Source organism: Oncorhynchus mykiss, chromosome 11 (genome assembly GCF_013265735.2).
Source record: "Oncorhynchus mykiss isolate Arlee chromosome 11, USDA_OmykA_1.1, whole genome shotgun sequence".
Classification (NCBI taxonomy): Eukaryota; Metazoa; Chordata; class Actinopteri; order Salmoniformes; family Salmonidae; genus Oncorhynchus; species Oncorhynchus mykiss.
The window spans coordinates 31,289,977-31,309,537 of record NC_048575.1 but is presented as its reverse complement, the minus strand read 5'-3'; the positions used below and the strand labels follow the sequence as shown (position 1 = coordinate 31,309,537).

The window sequence follows — 19,561 nt, the reverse complement described above, 5'->3', positions numbered from 1 at the left end:
TATAATTCCTCTCATCTCCAGTCCTCTCTACTGCATGTTTCTCTCTCTCTCTCTCTCTCTTTCTCTCTCTCCCTGTCCAGCCGGCCGCTACTCATATAATTGAATAATTTCGTCTATAAATGAGGAAAGAGCCTTAATGGAGAGAAGCGGTCAGAGATGGGCAGTCACAGTTCGTCTCCCTCAGTCTCGTTACTAGAGTCAGTCCATCTGAGGAGGTTTTTCAATGGTCCATCATTATCACCTATCCCACAACAGTGTCCTTTTCAAAAGCAAACTAAGACCAAAACCTAATATAATAGATTGTTATTGTGGCATTTGGAGAGACTTCCCTTCCCTTGCCACACACACACACATGTAACTGCAGCACTTTACAGAAGAGTGAACAGTGAGTGTCTTACAACTAGTCTTACAACAACCAACCAGCGCTTATAAACTGTTTTATCTGTAATGCCTGGGTGGGTGAAAGTGGCCTCACCGGCCTCTCTGGTCTGAAACAGGAGGCTTACAGAAGAGTCATCCCAGTCCACAACACACACACACACAGAGCAGACTAATGGAGTAATGTCTGGAGGCTACTGTTAAATGATGTTTAATAATGGTCGGTGCTGTTGAAATATTGATGTGTTGTTCTGAGCCTCAGCTTGACTTCTGCCCCCCCAGGTACCAGAAGCTGTGGAAGAGCTATGTGAAACTACGCCACCTGCTGGCTAACAGCCCCAAGGTCAAGCAGATAGACAAGCAGAAGCTAACACAGAGGGAGGTGGGTACCACACACTACAGTACATCTCCCTGGCCTCATTATATTTAAGTATGACTCATGCCAGCTTCATGCAATTGTAATTTCACAGGAGCGTGAGGCTGAAACGTGTGCTAGTGTAATTACCAGAACCATCTAACACCAGATTGTAACCGTGTGCTGAGGTCCTGATCTCTTGATGCCCCATTCACTGTATGGGTCCCAAATGGCAAACCTATCCCCTAAATAGTGCATTACTTTTGACCAGAGCCATATGGGCCCTGGGGATATCTAGTGTAGAGGTCGACCGATTAATCGGAATGGCCGATTTAATTAGGGCCGATTTCAAGTTTTCATAACAATCGGTAATCGGCATTTTTGGACACCGATCATAGCCGATTGCATTGCACTCCACGAAGAGACTGCATGGCAGGCTGTTATGTGAGTGCAGCAAGGAGCCAAGGTAAGGTGCTAGCTAGCATTAAACATATCTTATAAAAAACAATCAATCTTAACATAATCACTAGTTAACTACACATGGTTGATGATATTACTAGTTTATCTAGCTTGTCCTGCGTTGAATATAATCGATGCGGTGCCTGTTAATTTATCATAATCATTTGAGCCAGGCGGCCCAAACTGCTGATAATTGATCAGCAGTTTGGGCCGCCTGGCTCGTTGCGAACTGTGTGAAGACCATTTCTTCCTCACAAAGACAGCCAACTTTGCCAAATGGGGGATGATTTAACAAAAGCGCATTTGCGAAAAAAGCATAAGCGTTGCACGAATGTACCCAACCATAAACATCAATGCCTTTCTTAAAATCAATACACAGTAGTATATATTTTTAAACCTGCATATTTAGTTAAAATAAATTCATGTTAGCAGGCAATATTAAACTAGGAGAATTGTGTCACTTCTCTTGCGTTCATTTCACGCAGAGTCAGGGTATATGCAACAGTTTGGACTGCATGGCTTGTTGCGAACTAATTAGCCAGAATTTTACGAAATTATGACACAACATTGAAGGTTGTGCAATTCCATTTAGAGTTATGGATGCAACCCATTAGATAAAATACGGAACGGTTCCATATTTCCTTGAAAGAATAAACATTTCATTTTCTATATGATAGTGTCCGGATTTGACCATATTAATGACCTAAGGCATCATATTTCTGTGTTATTATGTATATAATTAAGTCTATGATTTGATATTTGATAGAGCAGTCTGACTGAGCGGGGGTAGGCAGCAGCAAGCTCGTAAGCATTCATTCAAACAGCACTTTCGTGCGTTTGCCAGCAGCTCTTCGCAATGCTTCAAGCATTGCGCTGTTTATGACTTCAAGCCTATCAACTCCCGAGATTAGATTGGTGTAACCGATGTGAAACGGCTAGCTAGTTAGCGGGGTGCGCGCTAATAGCGTTTCAAACGTCACTCGCTCTGAGACTTGAAGTGGTTGTTCCCCTTGCTCTGCAAGGGCCGCCGATTTTGTGGAGCAATGGGTAATGCTGCTTCAAGGGTGGCTGTTGTCAATGTGTTCCTGGTTCGAGCCAGGAAGAGGCGAGGAGAGGGACGAAAGCTATACGGTTACACTGGCAATACTAAAGTGCCTATAAGAACATCCAATAGTTAAAGGTATATGAAATACAAATGGTATAGAGAGAAATAGTCCTATAATAACCTCAACCTAAAACTTCTGACCTGGGAATATTGAAGACTCATGTTAAAAGGAACCACCAGCTTTCATCTTTTTTTTTTTTAAATCGGCCGATTTATCGTTATCGGCTTTTTTTTTGGTCCTCCAATAATCGGTATCGGCGTTGAAAAATCATAATCGGTCGACCTCTAATCTAGTGCTCTGTGGAGGGAATAGGTTGCCATTTAAGGCTGCAACCACTGTCTGTCTATAGCTTCGTTTCATCTACAGTATATGTAATTTGTCTCCGCTTGCTCCTATTGCCTTTGTTGAGCTGTGTGTTATTTTCTAAAGTAGCTGCTGTCGAGGCTGGTGAAGCTCCAGCTCAGACTGTGTGTCTGTTTGTGTGTCTGTGTCTTAAGCGCACAGTCAATTAATCCTGTTTTCAAGGTAGCACTGGCTAGGTGCTCCGGCAGCGTCGCTTACAGTTACTGATATTCCCACTGTCAACCTATAGAGCAATTAGTTCACCACACACATACACCAGGCCATCCCATTTCCAAGGGTCCGCTATTTCAGCGAGTCTTCACCCACCCATGACAATACAGCAACACTTCTATTATCCCCAACCCCCTGGGAACTTCATTAGGGGTGTGAGTGTCTGTGAGTGTTTGTGTATCACTTGTTCATCCACAGTTCTGGTACACGTTCATCTGTTTTTTTTGTGCTGAATAGTGTAAAATGAACGCTGCGACCAAACCAGAGCCCTTAAATTGGGGAAAGAAGCTTTTCATCTCAACAGAGAAGATACGTTGGTTGGTGCTCTAGATGGGTGACTGCCTGTATGGCCCTTTCTCACTGTAACGTATGCATCCCAAAGGGCGCCCTATTTCCTACATGGTGCACTTCTCTTGACCAGAGACCCCAATTGCACCCTTTTCCCTATGAAGTGCACTACTTTTGACCATAGCCATATGCATTGCACAACACGGGGAATAGGGTGCCCTAGGAGCCCTGTTCAAAAGTAGTGCACTATATAAGAAATAGGTGACTTTGGGATGCACTGCAGGGTCAGTTCTGCTGTGTTGGGGCCTCTTGCCCCAGAGAGAATCCCTGAGGGTGCCTCTGTCTGCCCCTAGAGACAGACGTGTTGCACCCCAGTTGGAGGATCCAGGACCCCTGGCCAGCCGCTTTGATATGCTTTAAACGTAGCTGCCTGTCAACACACACACACACACACACACACTATTATTGTTATTTTAATACCTATTTTCTGTCTATTTTTAAGTAATGTGGCCCAAATCAACAACTTCTATTGGAATTTGAAAGTATTTTCAAATCGTTTCCTATAAATAGTCTAGTATTTGAAAGTGTTTTCAAATTCTAATTTAAAATGACTTTTTTTTTTAATTTAAAGGTTAAATAAAATTAAAAATTTTAAAAATTAATGGGCTAATTAAAGGTACAAAAATAAAAATACAAAATTGTAGTGTATTTGGGTCCATGTATTTGTTGGGTCCATGTATTTGAGTATTTTCAAATACTTTCCAAGTGTATTTAACTACATGTCTTTTCAAATAAAAAATATCTAAATACTTACTTCCATGTCCTTATAATGTAATTAAAATATCCTAAATAGTATTGGAATCCAGGGGGGTACTAAGCACCCCTTTAGGTTATTTATTAAAATATAGAATTTGGCCTTTACTACTACATAGAAACCCATTGAATAACACATTCATTAATGGCAAAAAAGACAGTCGAAAAGTAAGTCATAAGAAAAAAGGTTAGAAGGTGTCTGTCCTATATCTTGGAGATGTAAGAAAGCTCAGTCAATTTTTTTGTTTTTGACACGGCGAACACCAACATGTTCCTGAGCGCCTCCCCTTTCCATAGAGTGGTAATAATCAATTGTAGGCCTAACAGTTTGTATACTGCAGACGTTCTTGTGAGAAGACCGATTTTTGGGGATGTCTCATGGTCTGACACACCACTGTAGCTCGGCCACTTTCCACCGCAGGTGCGGGAGGCCGCCATGGGTGGATGCGTTGAATTGAGACAACCTGATTTCTCTAGTTCAAACTGACATATTTTGATGGAGATTTTTTTTTATTATGTATCTTAAGGGTTAACTAGGTATCCAATTCAAAACTTATATTTTACCCACAATGCCATACAAAGTTGATTATTAACTTTGAATGATTCATTGAATTAATTTAAACAATTATTTTTGACGACACAAAATATTCACTTCGTCGTTGTATTCGTAGGGATTCTTTTCAATCGGAGTGCCCTTCCAGATGGTACGATAGATAACTTATGGCAGTAACAAGTTTGTCTAACTAGTGAGTCGTTTTGGCTACTTTCTCGCTCTCCCTCTGTGCCGCATACACGCCGGCTCCTCTCTTGCCCCTCCTCCACCCTTCTGCTAAAACAAGCAGACGCGATTTGCGTAAATGATTCCATTGACGTAAAACATGTATTTCGACTATCCAGATATCCGAAAAAAATGTTATATGATTCTTTGAATAATGAAATCATTTCAAATACTCATTCACTGACAGATACTCTATCCCGTTGTCCACTGATGGATGGCAGTGTGTGTGACCGTGTTCCCTTTGATTCGCAGGTCAAAGTGGGATGGTATTTCTTAATGTTTTCTTTCCTTGCCGTCGACAGAAAATCCTGCCATTTCCATTTGACTGTATCATGGGTAACTTCGGCACTTTGACAGAGATCCAAGTAACTGCAAAAATAAAGGGAACACTTGAGTAGATGAGGGATACAAAGTATATTAAAATTATGTGCTTCTACGCAGGTGTGGTTCCTGAGTTAATTAAGCCATTAAGGTATGAAAATGGCCCGTTGCCCATTATTTTGCTGCCTTGGCAAGATCACAGCGACTTTGAAAGAGGGGTCTCAAAGGGGGTTTAAAGGGTCTGTCCCCAGATCTCAACCCAATTGAACAGTTATCGGAAATTCTGGAGCAGCACCTGCGACTCCGCACGTTTGTCTTCATGCATCATCACCAAAACGCCAAATGACGGATTCTCTTCCAGGCTACACTTTTAGAATCTGTTCCAAGGTGTAATGAAGCTGTTCTGGCTCGTGGTGGCCCAATGCCCTATTAAGACACTTTATGTTGGTGTTTTCTTTATTTTGGCAGCTACCTGTACCATCCGTCCCCATTTTGACGATGGCCCATGGGAAAGGGGGATACCTAGTCAGTTGTCCAACTGAAATGTGTCTTCCGCATTTAACCCAACCCCTCTGAATCAGAGAGGTGCGGGGGGCCGCCTTAATCGACATCCACGTCTTCGGCGCCAGGTGAACAGTGGGTTAACTGCCTTGCTCAGGGGCAGAATTACGTATTTTTACCTTGTCAGCTCGGGGATTTGATCCAACAACCTTCCGGTTACTAGCCCAACGGTACCACCAGAGAAGACCGATGTGCTGATACACATGTTCCCAGTCCTATTTCTTATTTGTTGACATACTCTCTCAGCCCAGACCATGACCCGTATCCACAAAGAATCTCAGGAAAGGTCCTAGGAATCCTGTTAAAATCTGTTTTAAGACAACAAAAAAACTCCCAGAGTAGGTTTTAGGATGATTAAACACTGTCCAAGCTCTGAGCCAGGAGTCAAATCAACTCATAAATGTTTCTCGGCTGGTCACGACAGTTTGAGGTACCGCAAAGGAAAGATAGTGATGACGCTCATTGGCTTTGTTGCAAGTGATGGGGAATAACTAATCGCAATGAGGCATCACCAGTCACCAGATGTGAGCTCTATATTATGTGAACTAAACATACAAATGAAGAAACTGTTTAAAATGTATGATTTAAAAAAAAAATACTTTAATACATGTAATTTTGTCCTTGAATTATTATTTTTTTAAATACTGTAGAATTCCATTCATTCCTATAGCGGACTGCTCCTACTGGGGAGTGCCAATAAAGCCTCTCAATGGTCAGTACATAGCATCAGCATTCCAGAGTTTATATACATTATTGGTTTTAAAGGTATGTCATTTTCGTCGAACACAATCAAAGTTGGCATAAGCCCAAGATTCCTTTAATTGCCCAACTTTATTTTTTATTTAATTATTTTTTTTAAAATAATGTGGCGCTCCAAAGGGATAACTTTAAATGAAACCACTAGACAAATAAATAAACACATTGTTTTGTATTATTTAATTACTTACATCATGTTAAGTATTTAGGCATATTGTGAAATTGGACTCGTGAAATCATTGTGTAAAGCGCGAGAGATAAATGTCGGTCTAGATTATTTTTGGACCGCTCATATAGAAATATCAAAACATTCTTTTAACAACTCCAAAGCAATTGTATGTGTGTGCAGCAACCACTGACTCACTGCATTTTTGTGTCCTAAATACCTGTCGACTGGGTGTGTGACCAAAGAGTAAAATGTCTCTTTTTTTATTAGCACTTACGACCAATTTTCTGCTCTGAGACACTTTGTGGATACTGGCCCAATGTGTCCTAAATGGCACCCTATTGTACTGGTTAAAAGTCATGCGCTATGTAAGAAAAAAGTAGTGGTGAAAAGTAGTAACAGTTTGGTACTTGAATGTCTCTGGTTCAGACCTCGCCTCTCTGTGTTGTCTGCTCTTCTGCAGGCGCTGACACTGTACACTTTAGCCCTAGAACCAGGGATTTTGGGGTTTCTAGACAACCAAATGTGTGTCTGTGAACGCACTGTGTGTGTGTTGGAGCCAGTGCTAGCTGCAGGTCCAGTTTCCAGCTCTCTCGCACACACGCCCACACACGTTGGAGCACTACCTGGAGAGAGGGGAGGAAGGAAAGATTGCTGTATGTGTGTTCTGTATACCTGTTTGTGTGTGTGTCCTCTGGTAGATTTGCTCTCTCTCTCTCTCTCTCTCTCTCTGTCTCTCTGTCTCTCTGTCTCTCTCTCTGTGTGTGTGTTCCTGAATGTTTAACTGTGTGTGGTGTAATCTCCCGTGGGCAGATTCTGCGAGTCGACCGAAAAATCTGCTGTGTCTGAGCGGTATGCATGAGATAACGAACAGCATTAGTTCTGGTTTTGGGGTTTTCATCACTGGTTATTTGGACGTATCAGGATTGAGCGAAGGCGGTGCTTAAGCTACTTTGTCTTGAGTGTTTTGCTCATGTGCACACCCTGGTAGGGGGGGGGGGGGGGGGGGGGGCGTTAGCTGAGAGTTTCCTTTTGTGTGGGTGGAGACTTTTTTGCTCTCAACTCTCAATTTCTAACAAGTATGAACTCAAGTTAATCACGCAGCTGACCAAATTACGCAATATTTTACTTCTGGGTTAACAGACATTGTGTGTTGTAAAGATGCTTGGCTGTCCCCTGTAGCAGCAGCACTAACCCAGTGGATCAATAATGTATGTGTGTTTGTCAGGAAGCTCCGATCTGACACACACACTAGGCTTAATAATGTACGGGTGTTGTTTTATCAGGAAGCCCTTCAGAAGATCCGCCAGAAGAACACCATGCGCCGGGAGGTGACCGTGGAGCTCAGCAGCCAGGGCTTCTGGAAGACTGGCATCCGCTCTGACCTCTGTCAGGTAGGCAGGCGAGATGCTTTGCTGCCCCACACGCACACAGTGTACACTGTACTCTCCGAGACACAGCAAACCTATGCACAGATCCATGCACAGATGCACAAACATGGATGCACACTCACACATAGATGTACACCCGACCACCTGTTTGGTTATTCTAGCATCATACCATCACGTCAGCCACGCATAGCAAACAAAGGCACATGGCGAGCAGTTTCTTGGCCGGTAGCTAGAGGCGAACACTGACGGCACATCAGCCCTCTCATTCTCACACACACCTGCCCCCACACAGACACAATCCCTCCTACCCCTATACACACACACACACACCTGCCCCCACACAATCACTCCTACCCCTACACACACCTGCCCCCACACAGACACAATCACTCCCACACACACACACACACACACACACACACACACAATCACTCCTACACACACACACACACACACAATCACTCCTACACACACAATCACTCCTACACACACACACACACACACACACACACACCTGCCCACACACACACAATCACTCCTACACACACACAATCACTCCTACACACACACACACACACCTGCCCACACACACACAATCCTGCCTCCACACAGACACTATCACTCCTACCCCTACACACACATACACACACTCCTACACCCCTCCCCATCGTCTCCTACTGAGTACCCAGTGAGTAAATTGGTCTGGGAGTGGACCCATGCTAATGTTATCTCAGCCACTCGAGCAGTAGCCTAATTTGAGCGAGTCTGATGGGTTGAGACACTGAGACACGGTCTTGCTTTGTTAATTGGGTGGTTAACAAGGCCTTAGAGTGGTGTAGATGTGGGCGGTGGGTAGGCAGTCGAGGGCCAGGGGTGGGCTGACTGATCAGCTCTGGGGCTGTGTGGGTTAGTGGTTAGCACAGAGAGAGAGAGATAAAGACACACAGGCAGAGAGAGAGAGAGAGAAAGGAACAGAGGGAGAGGATGGAGAGAGAGAGAGAGAGAGAGAGAGAAAGATGGAGCAGAGGGAAAGAGAGAGAGCGAGCGACGCAGCTCATTTGACTGACCTGTAGGAGCCCCGGGCTCCCCTGGTAACACTAATTAAAACATGCAGCGCAGCCTGCTCTTACGCGGTGGTGCCGGGTTAATGGGTGTTCCACCGCTACACAACGCTCCCCCACTGTTCTCCTAGTACGGACTGATGAGACTCCCACTAATGATAGCTCATATTGGTTACTCTCTTTCTCTCATTTACTCCCGCAGTCTCTCCCTCGCCTCTCTACTCTCTTTCTCACTCGCTCACTCCTCTCTGTCTTTGTCTTTTATTTGTTTTTTTTGACACAGGCTATGTTTCTGCACAGGCAGGTTTGTGTCACCAGGTCCTGATTCGTCCGTGTCAACATTTGAATTTCCCCCACAACTCTTAATTTCTCCTCACGGCGAAGAACACATGCACACTGATTGGACTCGTGATTATTTCATCTCCCTCTCTGTCGAAGCGCCACTTAATAATGACTGGCTGATTTGATTATGCCATGTTCTCTCTCCCTTCCCTCTTACCGTCTCTCTCCACCTCTTTCTCACTTCGTCCACTTATCTCTCTCTCCTCTCTCTTTCTCATCCCCCCGCAGCATGCTATGATGTTGCCAGTGTTGACCCACCACATCCGCTACCACCAGTGTCTGAAGCACCTGGACGACCTGATTGGCTACGTCTTCAAGGAGCGCTGTCTGTTACAGGTGAGAGAAACACACGCACACAGCCAGTGTAGTCCCATCAGGGCTGGAGCCTTCCAGAGCTCTCAGCATTAGCCTTAGTGCTTCCTCCAGCACTATTGGAGAGCTGTCATACAGAGACTGATACATTAGAAAGTAATGTGTTGTGTTCGTGCTTAAAGAAAGGGGGATGGCTGACTTGTTGCCTCACGATCATACACTCAAAGACCTCTTACCCTTTCATTCACAGACAAAGATCCCACTAATTTACCATGCCTGCTTCTTTTGACCTGCTTTTTGGTATGTCTGAAAGGGGTAGGGGGTAACAAACATGGCAAATTTAAAAGACACCTAAAGACCTAGTCATGATTTCTGCATTTTCACGGACCCTGTAACACCTCCCTAATTTAGGTGTGTGTTATTGTGCGCGCTTGCATGCATGTGTTAACCTGCGGTATTGTGTGTCTGTCTGTCTGTCTTATGTGTGTGTGTGTGATAGGAAGTGGCCTTATCTTTGTGTGGTAGTAATGATGGCCTGTCATCATTATTCTTAAATAGAAAGCCCTGGCTGATGGTAGAGGCCTTACACACTAGTAACACCACCAGTCCATTTCCTGTATTTCCCTCTATTGTCCTGCAGGGGAGCTCTAGATTACAAGATCGTTTTCAGTTAAAGATGTAGTGACGGTTGGAGACATGCAAGCATCGTCGAGGATCTCCTGCCTGCCCCCTCGTCTTCTGTTCTTTAAACAACCATCTCCACCTCTGTTTTGTCTCCCCTGCTCTACATTCTCTTCTCTTCTACCACCCCCACCGCTCCTCTCTTCCCTCACCCACCTCCCCCTTCTCCCCAGGAACAGAGTAGGCCCGAAGGGCCTCAATAATTAAACTGTAAAACTCTACCACAGCCCCATCTCAGATGTCATCTCTCTCTCTCTGTGTGTGTGTGTGTGTGTGTGTGTGTGTACATGCTGGTGACACGTGCAAGAGGCACCAAAGTGGATCATGTTTTCGAATGTCTAATTTCCAAAATAATTAATGTAGTCTAATTTATGCTCCAATTCCTTTCATTTTTAAATTTATTTTGTCTCTGAGACAATGATTGATCTTGCAGAAAGGGTGTCTTTGCATTGATCAAGACAACATGTTGCTGCTTATACATTTTTTATGTATTCATATAACAAAATGTGTCTGTCAAGTTTCAAACTGCATCCCAAATGGGACCTTATTCCCCTTAGGCCCTGGTGAAAAGTAGTGCACTATATAAGGGGATAGGGTTCCATTTGAGACACATACAGACTTTCCACCTGAGTTATCAAATGTATTTATAAAGCCCTTTTTCCATCAGCACATGTCAGAGTGCTTATAAAAAAAACATCCTTAAACCTCAAACAGCAAGCAATGCAGATGTAGAAGCATGGGGGCTAGGAAAAACTCCCCAGAAAGGCAGGAACCTAGGAAGAAACCTAGAGAGGATCCAGGCTCTGAGGGGTGGTCAGTCCTCTTCTGCCTGTGCCGATGGAGATTATAAGAGCCATTGAGGCCAGATCGTTCTTCAAGATGTTCAAAGGTTCATAGATGACTAGCAGGTTCATCTATCACGATTACTCAAGTTTAGCCAAAGGCTGTTGAGCAGCCAGTAGACAATGCAATGGTCAGTACATCCGAAGCCCCATAACTTCATGCAGTCATAATTTTGACAGACAAGCATCCTCTCCAGCGATAGCGATGGAATGTAGGATTATGAGTGTGTTTTAAAATATATTTTTTTAACGATGCATCATTCCTACAACGGCCGAAGATGTAACATGCGTTTCCCAAAATACCACTCAGAGGGAACGGTCGCAAAGTGCGTTGTTGGATCATGAGTCTGTACTGATAGGATCAAATGAAAGGGAGCGCTGCTCTCTGATAGGCTTTCTCTATTCAAGTCTTTCCTTAACATATTTGAATTATTTCACAATACTGACAACGGATCAGCTCCTAGGGAGATATGACCACCTACGGCTGCAAATATTAAGGCGTGCCTATTCTAATGCCTACCCAATAAAAATGCACTAAATCACAGATTTGGCACATCATTGCGCACATGTTAGGCTACACATCATGAATTATTCTGATACCATTACAGACAGTAGCCTACCAATAGCAAAATAGAACTCAAATGATTGAACATGACATTTATTTCAATATGATTGAAAGATTACGGTTTATTTTAATGCAATCATCTCGGTTTTCATTTGAAGCGTCTTTTTATACAGTGCTTGTTTGTATCAATGGCAAAGAAAGTGCAACTTTGTATTTGTAGGCAACTGTTCTGAAGTTGTAATGGTCACATAGAGACGGATAACCCACAAAGTTTATAGCGGAGATCTTCTGTGTATAAAGTGACGTGGGAGGGCAAAAAAGCATCTAACGACGCATTTAGCTGTTTAACAAGTGGTCTGAGGCAGCCGTTAGATTCCGAGTGTTTTCAAGTGTAACGTTAACTCTGAGAAGGAGGATTAAGTGTACTGTGTTTGCCACTTGATGGTTGCATCCCAAAAGGCACCATTTTCTCTGTACAGTGCACTTCTTTTGACCAGGGCTCATAGAGTGCCATTCGGGACACAGCCGATGTGTCTGACATTTCTCTGTTTGACCAACAGGGATCATTTAGAATTCCAAGTATTTTTGTGTCAACCTTTCAGACAAGAGGACAGAGTTGTGCTAGACTTCTACTAGTGCAAGGTCAAATAGTTCTGGACTGTTGAACGCAGTTCTGTTTCTTTTAGTTACAACAAAAATTGATTTGTTTCTGTTCAAGGATACAACCCTGGTGGCGTCTGGACTGATGATATTGAAACCCCCTCTGTTAACTTTTTACATGTATCTCATTGGAGCTTGAAATTGATTTTAAGTTGGAAACCCGAGCAGTCCTTTGAGAGGAGAGATGAGTTAGTGTTTTTGCTGATAGAAGCTACATTCTGATAATGTTAGATTGATAAATGCTCGGCACGTCTTACTGAGAGTATTATATATTCTCTTTTCCCTGTTTCTCCTTGGTTGACGATGTTCGGATTAGACAGACGCCCTGCTTTCCAAACAAAGCACAGTGGTGGGGAATATGTGTAGATCTTCCAGTGTGCTAACTGGCTTTATTTGTTCCAAAATATTTGTTTTATTTATACTTCTTTCCATTTGATTCATATTTTTTGGGATGCTTATTCCGATCAGTACATACTGTAGCTCAATTTATCCATTCAGATGGTGACACATATGGTCCCAGAAGAGGCACCATCAGCAGATTCTGACTTCTTCTCCCTCTCTCTACAGTTGGCCATGACTCACCCCAGCCACCACCTGAACTTTGGCATGAACCCGGACCACGCCCGTAACTCCCTGTCCAACTGCGGCATCCGCCAGCCCAAGTATGGGGACAGAAAGGTCCACCACATGTACATGAGGAAGAAGGGTGGGTACCTACGGTAGAATACAAACGTGCACACGCACACATCATTAATATTGATTGATGGATGTTTCTGTTGTCTATGCTGACTAACTAACCTCTGTCTGATTGGTCAGGAATCAACACCTTGATCAACATCATGTCTCGTCTTGGACAAGATGATCCCTCCCCCTCCAGGTAGGCCCTACTTCCATAAGGAGGTCTAAGCAATGTCCCCAACTTCTGATGCAGGGGTTATTCTTATTCCAATCCATTATGTAATGTACACTCAAAAGTTTTAGAACACCTAATTATTCAAGAGTCTTTATTTTTTTTTTATTACTATTTTTTACATTGTAGATTAACACACATGGAATTAACACATTAACACACATGGAATTTTGTTGTATTGGAGATTCTTCAAATAGCCACCCTTTGCCTTGATGACAGCTTTGCACACTCTTGGCATTCTCTCAACCAGCTTTATCTGGAATGCTTTTCCAACAGTCTTGAAGGAGTTCCCACATATGCTGAGTACTTGTTGGCTGCTTATGGTGGTTGGAAACAAAAATCTCCAATTTGGACTCCAAACCAAAGGACAAATTTCCACCCGTCTAATGTTATTTGGTGTCCTTTAGTAGTGGTTTCTTTGCAACAATTCGACCATGAAGGCCTGATTCACGCAGTGTCCTCTGAACAGTTGATGTTGAGATTTCTGTTACTTGAACTCTGTGAAGCATTTATTTGGGCTACAATTTCTGAGGCTGGTAACTCTAATGAACTTATCCTCTGCAGCAGAGGTAACTCTGGGTCTTCCATTCCTGTGGCGGTCCTCATGAGAGCCAGTTTCATCAGAGCGCTTGGTTTGTTTCAAAGTACTTGACATTTTCCGTATTGACTGACCTTCATGTCTTAAAGTAATGATGTACTGTCATTTCTCTTTGCTTATTTGAGCTGTTCTTGCTGTAATATGGACTTGGTCTTTTACCAAATAGGGATATATTCTGTCTACCCCCCCTTCCTTGTCACAACACAACTGATTGGCTCAAATGCATTAAGAAGGAAGGAAATTCCACAAATAACCTTTTTAACAAGGCAGACCTGTTAATTGAAATGCATTCCAGGTGACTACCTCATGGAGCTGGTTGAGCGAATGCCAAGAGTGTGCAAAGCTGTCATCAAGGCAAAGGGTTTCTATTTGAAGAATCTCAACTATAAAATACATTTTGATTTGTTTAACACTTTTTTGATTACTACAGGGGTTCGTCCTTTTGAAAGTTGCAACGTTCTTCGGCACAGTTTGCATGGTGCCACAGAATTCTGACACATTATTTAAGTGTCAACAACTGGTACCATTAATGCTAGTTTGACCACCAGATGGCATCTTTGAGAAGCATTTGATATCCTTCAATAGTGGCTGTACTAAAGAATTTAAAACCTTTTTTTGTAAGAACATAGTAAATTGGACACAATTGTACATTTTAAGAAAGGCTAGGCTGTCCTTGTAAATAAGAATTTGTTCTTAATTTAACTTCTTGACGCTACCCATCCCTTAAGCGGGATAATTGTCATCAGCAACCACTGAGTAGCATAGCGCAACAGTCAAATAATATTACTAAATAATATTCATATTCATGAATTCACAAGTGCAATATTGCAAAACACAGTTTAGTCTTTTGTTAATCCACCTGTCGTCTCAGATTTAGAAATTATGCTTTACAGCGAAAGCAATCCAAGCGTTTGTGTAGGTTTATCGATAACATAACATTATGTACACTAATCATTAAGTAGCTAGGTCACGAAAATCAGAAAAGCAATGAAATTAATCGTTTACCTTTGATCTTCGGATGTTTTCACTCACGAGACTCCCAGTTACACAACAAATGTTCCTTTTGTTCCATAAAGATTATTTTTATATCCAAATACCTCCGTTTGTTTGTTGCGTTATGTTCAGAAATCCACAGGAAAGAACGGTCACGACAACGCAGAATAAAATTCCAAATAATATCCATAATGTACACAGAAACATGTCAAATGTTTTTTATAATCAATCCTCAGGTTGTTTTTAAAATACTGTATATAATCGATAATAAATCAACCGCAAATGTCTTTCACAGTAGGAGAGGGAAAAACAATAGCTGTCCAAATTCTGCTGCGCGAGCAAAACTCATGTGACCACTTGACACAATGTCTGGCTCATTTTTCAAAATAAAAGCCTGAAACAATGTCTGAAGACTGACACCTTGAGGAAGCGTTAGGAAAAGCAATCTGGTTGATATCCCTTTAAATGGAGCAATGGGAGGCTATGGAACATGGAGTTTTCAAAATAAAAGCCACTTCCTGGCAATATCAGTTCTGTTATACTCACAGACAATATTTTGACAGTTTTGGAAACTTTCGAGTGTTTTCTATCCTAATCTGTCAATTATATGCATATTCTAGCATCTGGTCCTGAGAAATAGGCCGTTTACTTTGGGAACGTTATTTTTCCAAACATAAAAATAGTGCCCCCTAGTTTCAAGAGGTTATCTGACTTACCAAGTTAAATAAAGGTTACACTAAGAGCATAACATTTCTACATCCTAATTGTATAACCGTAGTCGAACCAATACCCAAACAGAGATTAAGTGAAAATAAACATCTCATTGATTTATCAAGTCAAGTCCCCATGCTTGTCTAAGAGCAGAGCGAAACAGTGCTAAAATAGTTGTAGGCCTTTGCTGCAAATCCTATTGCTTCTTACTTCAGTATGCTCTTTAAATAAAACCTACACCACTTTTAACAGGACATTAATCAACACTAGTGAGACTCATGTCGCCTACGGTAGGCCTACAGTATATCGTAAAATATTACGTGACTCTCCGCCGATAATTACATATAGAGGATTGGAGGATTCTAAGTTAAAACCAAAATGAATGAGTGAGTCACTCAGCTTTATGTCGGTGCCATCAACTTGATAATATATAACGATATTTTGGAGGTTATTTCGTTTTCAAAAAATTTAAGTGAGCGATTGTGATCTGAATGAAGGCCAAAGTAATATTTGTGAAGGCCAAAACATGTATTTCTGTTTTTAGAGGGGGAGAAACACTGGGCCAATTGTGTGCCGCCAATAAAGGCCAAAATAAAAAGGGAAAAAATAAAGGGAACACTAAAATAACATATCCTAGATCTGAATTAATGAAATATTCTTATTAAATACTTTTTTCTTCACATAGTTGAATGTGCTGACAACAAAATCACACACAAATTATCAATGGAAATCAAATTTATCAACCCATGGAGGTCTGGATTTGGAGTCACACTCAAAATTTAAATTGGAAAACCATGCTACAGGCTGATCCAACTTTGATGTAATGTCCTTAAAACAAGTCAAAATGAGGCTCAGTAGTGTGTGTGGCCTCCACATGCCTGTATGACCTCCCTACAACGCCTGGGCATGCTCCTGATGAGGTGGCGGATGGTCTCCTGAGGGATCTCTTCCCAGACCTGGACTAAAGCATCCGCCAACTCCTGGACAGTCTGTTGGTGGATGGAGCGAGACATGATGTCCCAGATGTGCTCAATTGGATTCAGGTCTGGGGAAAGGGCGGGCCAGTCCATAGCATCAATGCCTTCCTCTTGCAGGAACTGCTGACACACTCCAGCCACATGAGGTCTAGCATTGTCTTGCATTAGGAGGAACCCAGGGCCAACCGCACCAGCATATGGTCTCACAAGGGGTCTGAGGACCTCATCTCGGTACCTAATGGCAGTCAGGCTACCTCTGGCGAGCACATGGAGGGCTGTGCGGCCCCCCAAAGAAATACCACCCCACACCATGACTGACCCACCACCAAACCGGTCATGCTGGAGGATGTTGCAGGCAGCAGAACGTTCTCCACGGCGTCTCCAGACTGTCACGTCTGTCACATGTGTTCAGTGTGAACCTGCTTTCATCTTTGAAGAGCACAGGGCGCCAGTGGCGAATTTGCCAATCTTGGCTGTAAGCACAACCCCAACCTGTGGACGTCGGGCCCTCATAACACCCTCATGGAGTCTGTTTCTGACCGTTTGAGCAGACACATGCACGGCCTGCTGGAGGTCATTTTGCAGGGCTCTGGCAGTGTTCCTCCTGCTCCGCCTTGCACAAAGGCGGCGGTAGCGGTCCTGCTGCTGGGTTGTTGACCTCCTACGGCCTCCTCCACGTCTCCTGATGTACTGGCCTGTCTCCTGGTAGCGCCTCCATGCTCTGGAGGAACAGAACGCAGGAAGATATCACGTGGTATGCGCGTGACCAGGACCTGGCTCTCTGCCATACCACTGACTCAAACAGCTCCCATCCAGCTCCACATCACAGTAGAAGCTTCATTCAAGGTTCTACAGACTGTTGACATCTAGTGGAAGCAGTAGGAAGTGCAAGCAGATCCATATCCTACTGTGTTTTCAATAGGCGATGAGTTGAAAATCGACCAACCTCAGATTTCTCACTTCCTGGTGGATTTCTTCTCAGGTTTTTGCCTGCCATATGAGTTCTGTTATACTCACAGACATAATTCAAACAGTTTTAGAAACTTCAGAGTGTTTTCTATCCAATACTAATAATACTATGCATATATTAGCAACTATGACTGAGGAGCAGGCTGTTTACTCTGGGCACCTCTGTGCACCTTTCATCCAAGCTACTCAATACTGCCCCTGCAGCCATAAGAAGTTAGTGTTGATCCCTGCTACCCAGTGGGGTCCACCCTCCTCCCTTCCCTATGGGCTCGGTCCGTCTTCTGTACAGGACTCTGCGGCCCATCCCGTGCCCCCTGCCCTCGTGCCTTGAACGCCCACCAGTGTTTCGGTGGAAACAGCTGGAGAACTGCAAGGCAATCCCAATGTGCGCCACTCGGGAGCCATGAACAAAATATACTGTCCTGCTAATAACAGGGTTAATATATATCTGTGAGAATATTCAAGGGGCTTTTTTTAATATAACTTATATAAAGATTTCGTTTTCAAATAACGTAAAATGAGCAAGAAAAAGGCCATTCTTGAACATGGGGTGAGACATTGTTACTAATTTGTAATTAAAGCCAATTTGTTATTTAAAATTATTTATTTCTGTTTTTAGAGGGAGAGAAACCAAAAACCTAGAGTCATCTCATGGGTCTCCCAGTCAAGGACCGCATGGTTATTGAACCAGCATCTGTAACAACACAGCTTGCACTGCTATGCAGTATCTTAGACCGTAGCTCCACTCAGGCGCTGTACAACATGACTGGTCGGGAGAGTACTACAGTAAGAGCAAAATAATCCATTCAAAATAAAAGAATTAAAACCTTAGTGTAACAACAGTTTTATTAAGTAATACTGAAGTCGTGCACAATTATCAGTTTCTATTTAGGTTTATGTCGCCCATTCATTGTCAGAGACACAGTAGAACCCAAAAACATAATCAGTGCTCTAACTCCCCCTTGTGCTGATCTGGAGCAATGAAGTGGTGACGCAGGGTACCGTACTAAACCACAAATGACCTCTTAAAGTCCCGCAGCATAATCGCTAAACTTTTAGTGGAGCAACCACTGTACATGATTCCATATGTATTATTTCATAGTTTTGATGTCTTTACTATTATTCTACAATGTAGAAAATAGTAAAAATAATGAAAAACCCTTGAATAAATATGTGTTCTAATACTTTTGACCGGTAGTGTATACCTAGTGAATGCAATGTCCCTATGCCAAGCGGTTGCTGTTTTGCTATGACCTAGTGCGGTTTGGCCCTGCACTTAGTTCCACGAGTGAGCTTAAGCATCATCACCAATCTCTGACGCCAGGGGCCATTTTTATTCTATAACACCTTTGCATTGTGTGCTATAGATTTGTGAAAGTTTGAGGCTGAATGAATACACTTGCGAAGAATGAATAAACTTGATTCAAACATGTACAGGCCGTATTTCAGGTCGCTATTGGATTTTCACCCCTGATATTTGTCAGATTGTGTTGATTTGGTCTGTCTGAGACCTGTGGTTCCTGTGTAAATGTCTCATATACGATAGACTGAGACCTAATAAACACCTCTCTCTCCTCTCTGCCTTCATGTCTCTTACTTCATTTCTTTCTCTCTCTTTTCAGGATCAATCACAACGAGCGGCTAGAGTTTCTCGGCGACGCCGTCGTGGAGTTTCTCACCAGGTGAGATTTACGTCCGTCAGCTCTTTTTCTCTTTCTTTGACGGACGCCTCCGCTAATCGAACATGGCGACAACTCCCCCTCTTCTCCCCCCTCTCCTCCTCTTTATTCTAGTCTGTGATTTCCCCCTAATTGGGTATTCGGTTGTAATTTCACCGTAGCTCTTTTCATAGGGCCTGCTGAAATTCTCCATGACAACTAGCAGTTAGCTATGAGAATGTTGCGTGTGTGTTATTGACTGAGTCACTCCCAGGTGAGAGGAGAACGCTGTGGTCCAGGCACCACTCCGCTTCCACTGCCACACCACTAATGACAT

At 43.0% G+C, this 19,561-nt stretch overlaps 1 protein-coding gene across 2 annotated transcripts in view; it reads left to right on the top strand.

Annotated features, from left to right (window-relative positions):
- Positions 1 to 19,561, top strand: part of drosha (drosha ribonuclease III) — a 157,244-nt gene that overhangs the window by 19,087 nt on the left and 118,596 nt on the right. For both annotated transcript variants that reach the window (XM_036935298.1, XM_036935297.1), the window contains exons 15-20: positions 661 to 760; positions 7,841 to 7,948; positions 9,577 to 9,684; positions 12,976 to 13,114; positions 13,225 to 13,285; positions 19,189 to 19,248. In XM_036935298.1, coding sequence (XP_036791193.1) covers positions 661 to 760; positions 7,841 to 7,948; positions 9,577 to 9,684; positions 12,976 to 13,114; positions 13,225 to 13,285; positions 19,189 to 19,248 — 576 coding nt within the window. The remainder of the gene's footprint in view (positions 1 to 660; positions 761 to 7,840; positions 7,949 to 9,576; positions 9,685 to 12,975; positions 13,115 to 13,224; positions 13,286 to 19,188; positions 19,249 to 19,561) is intronic.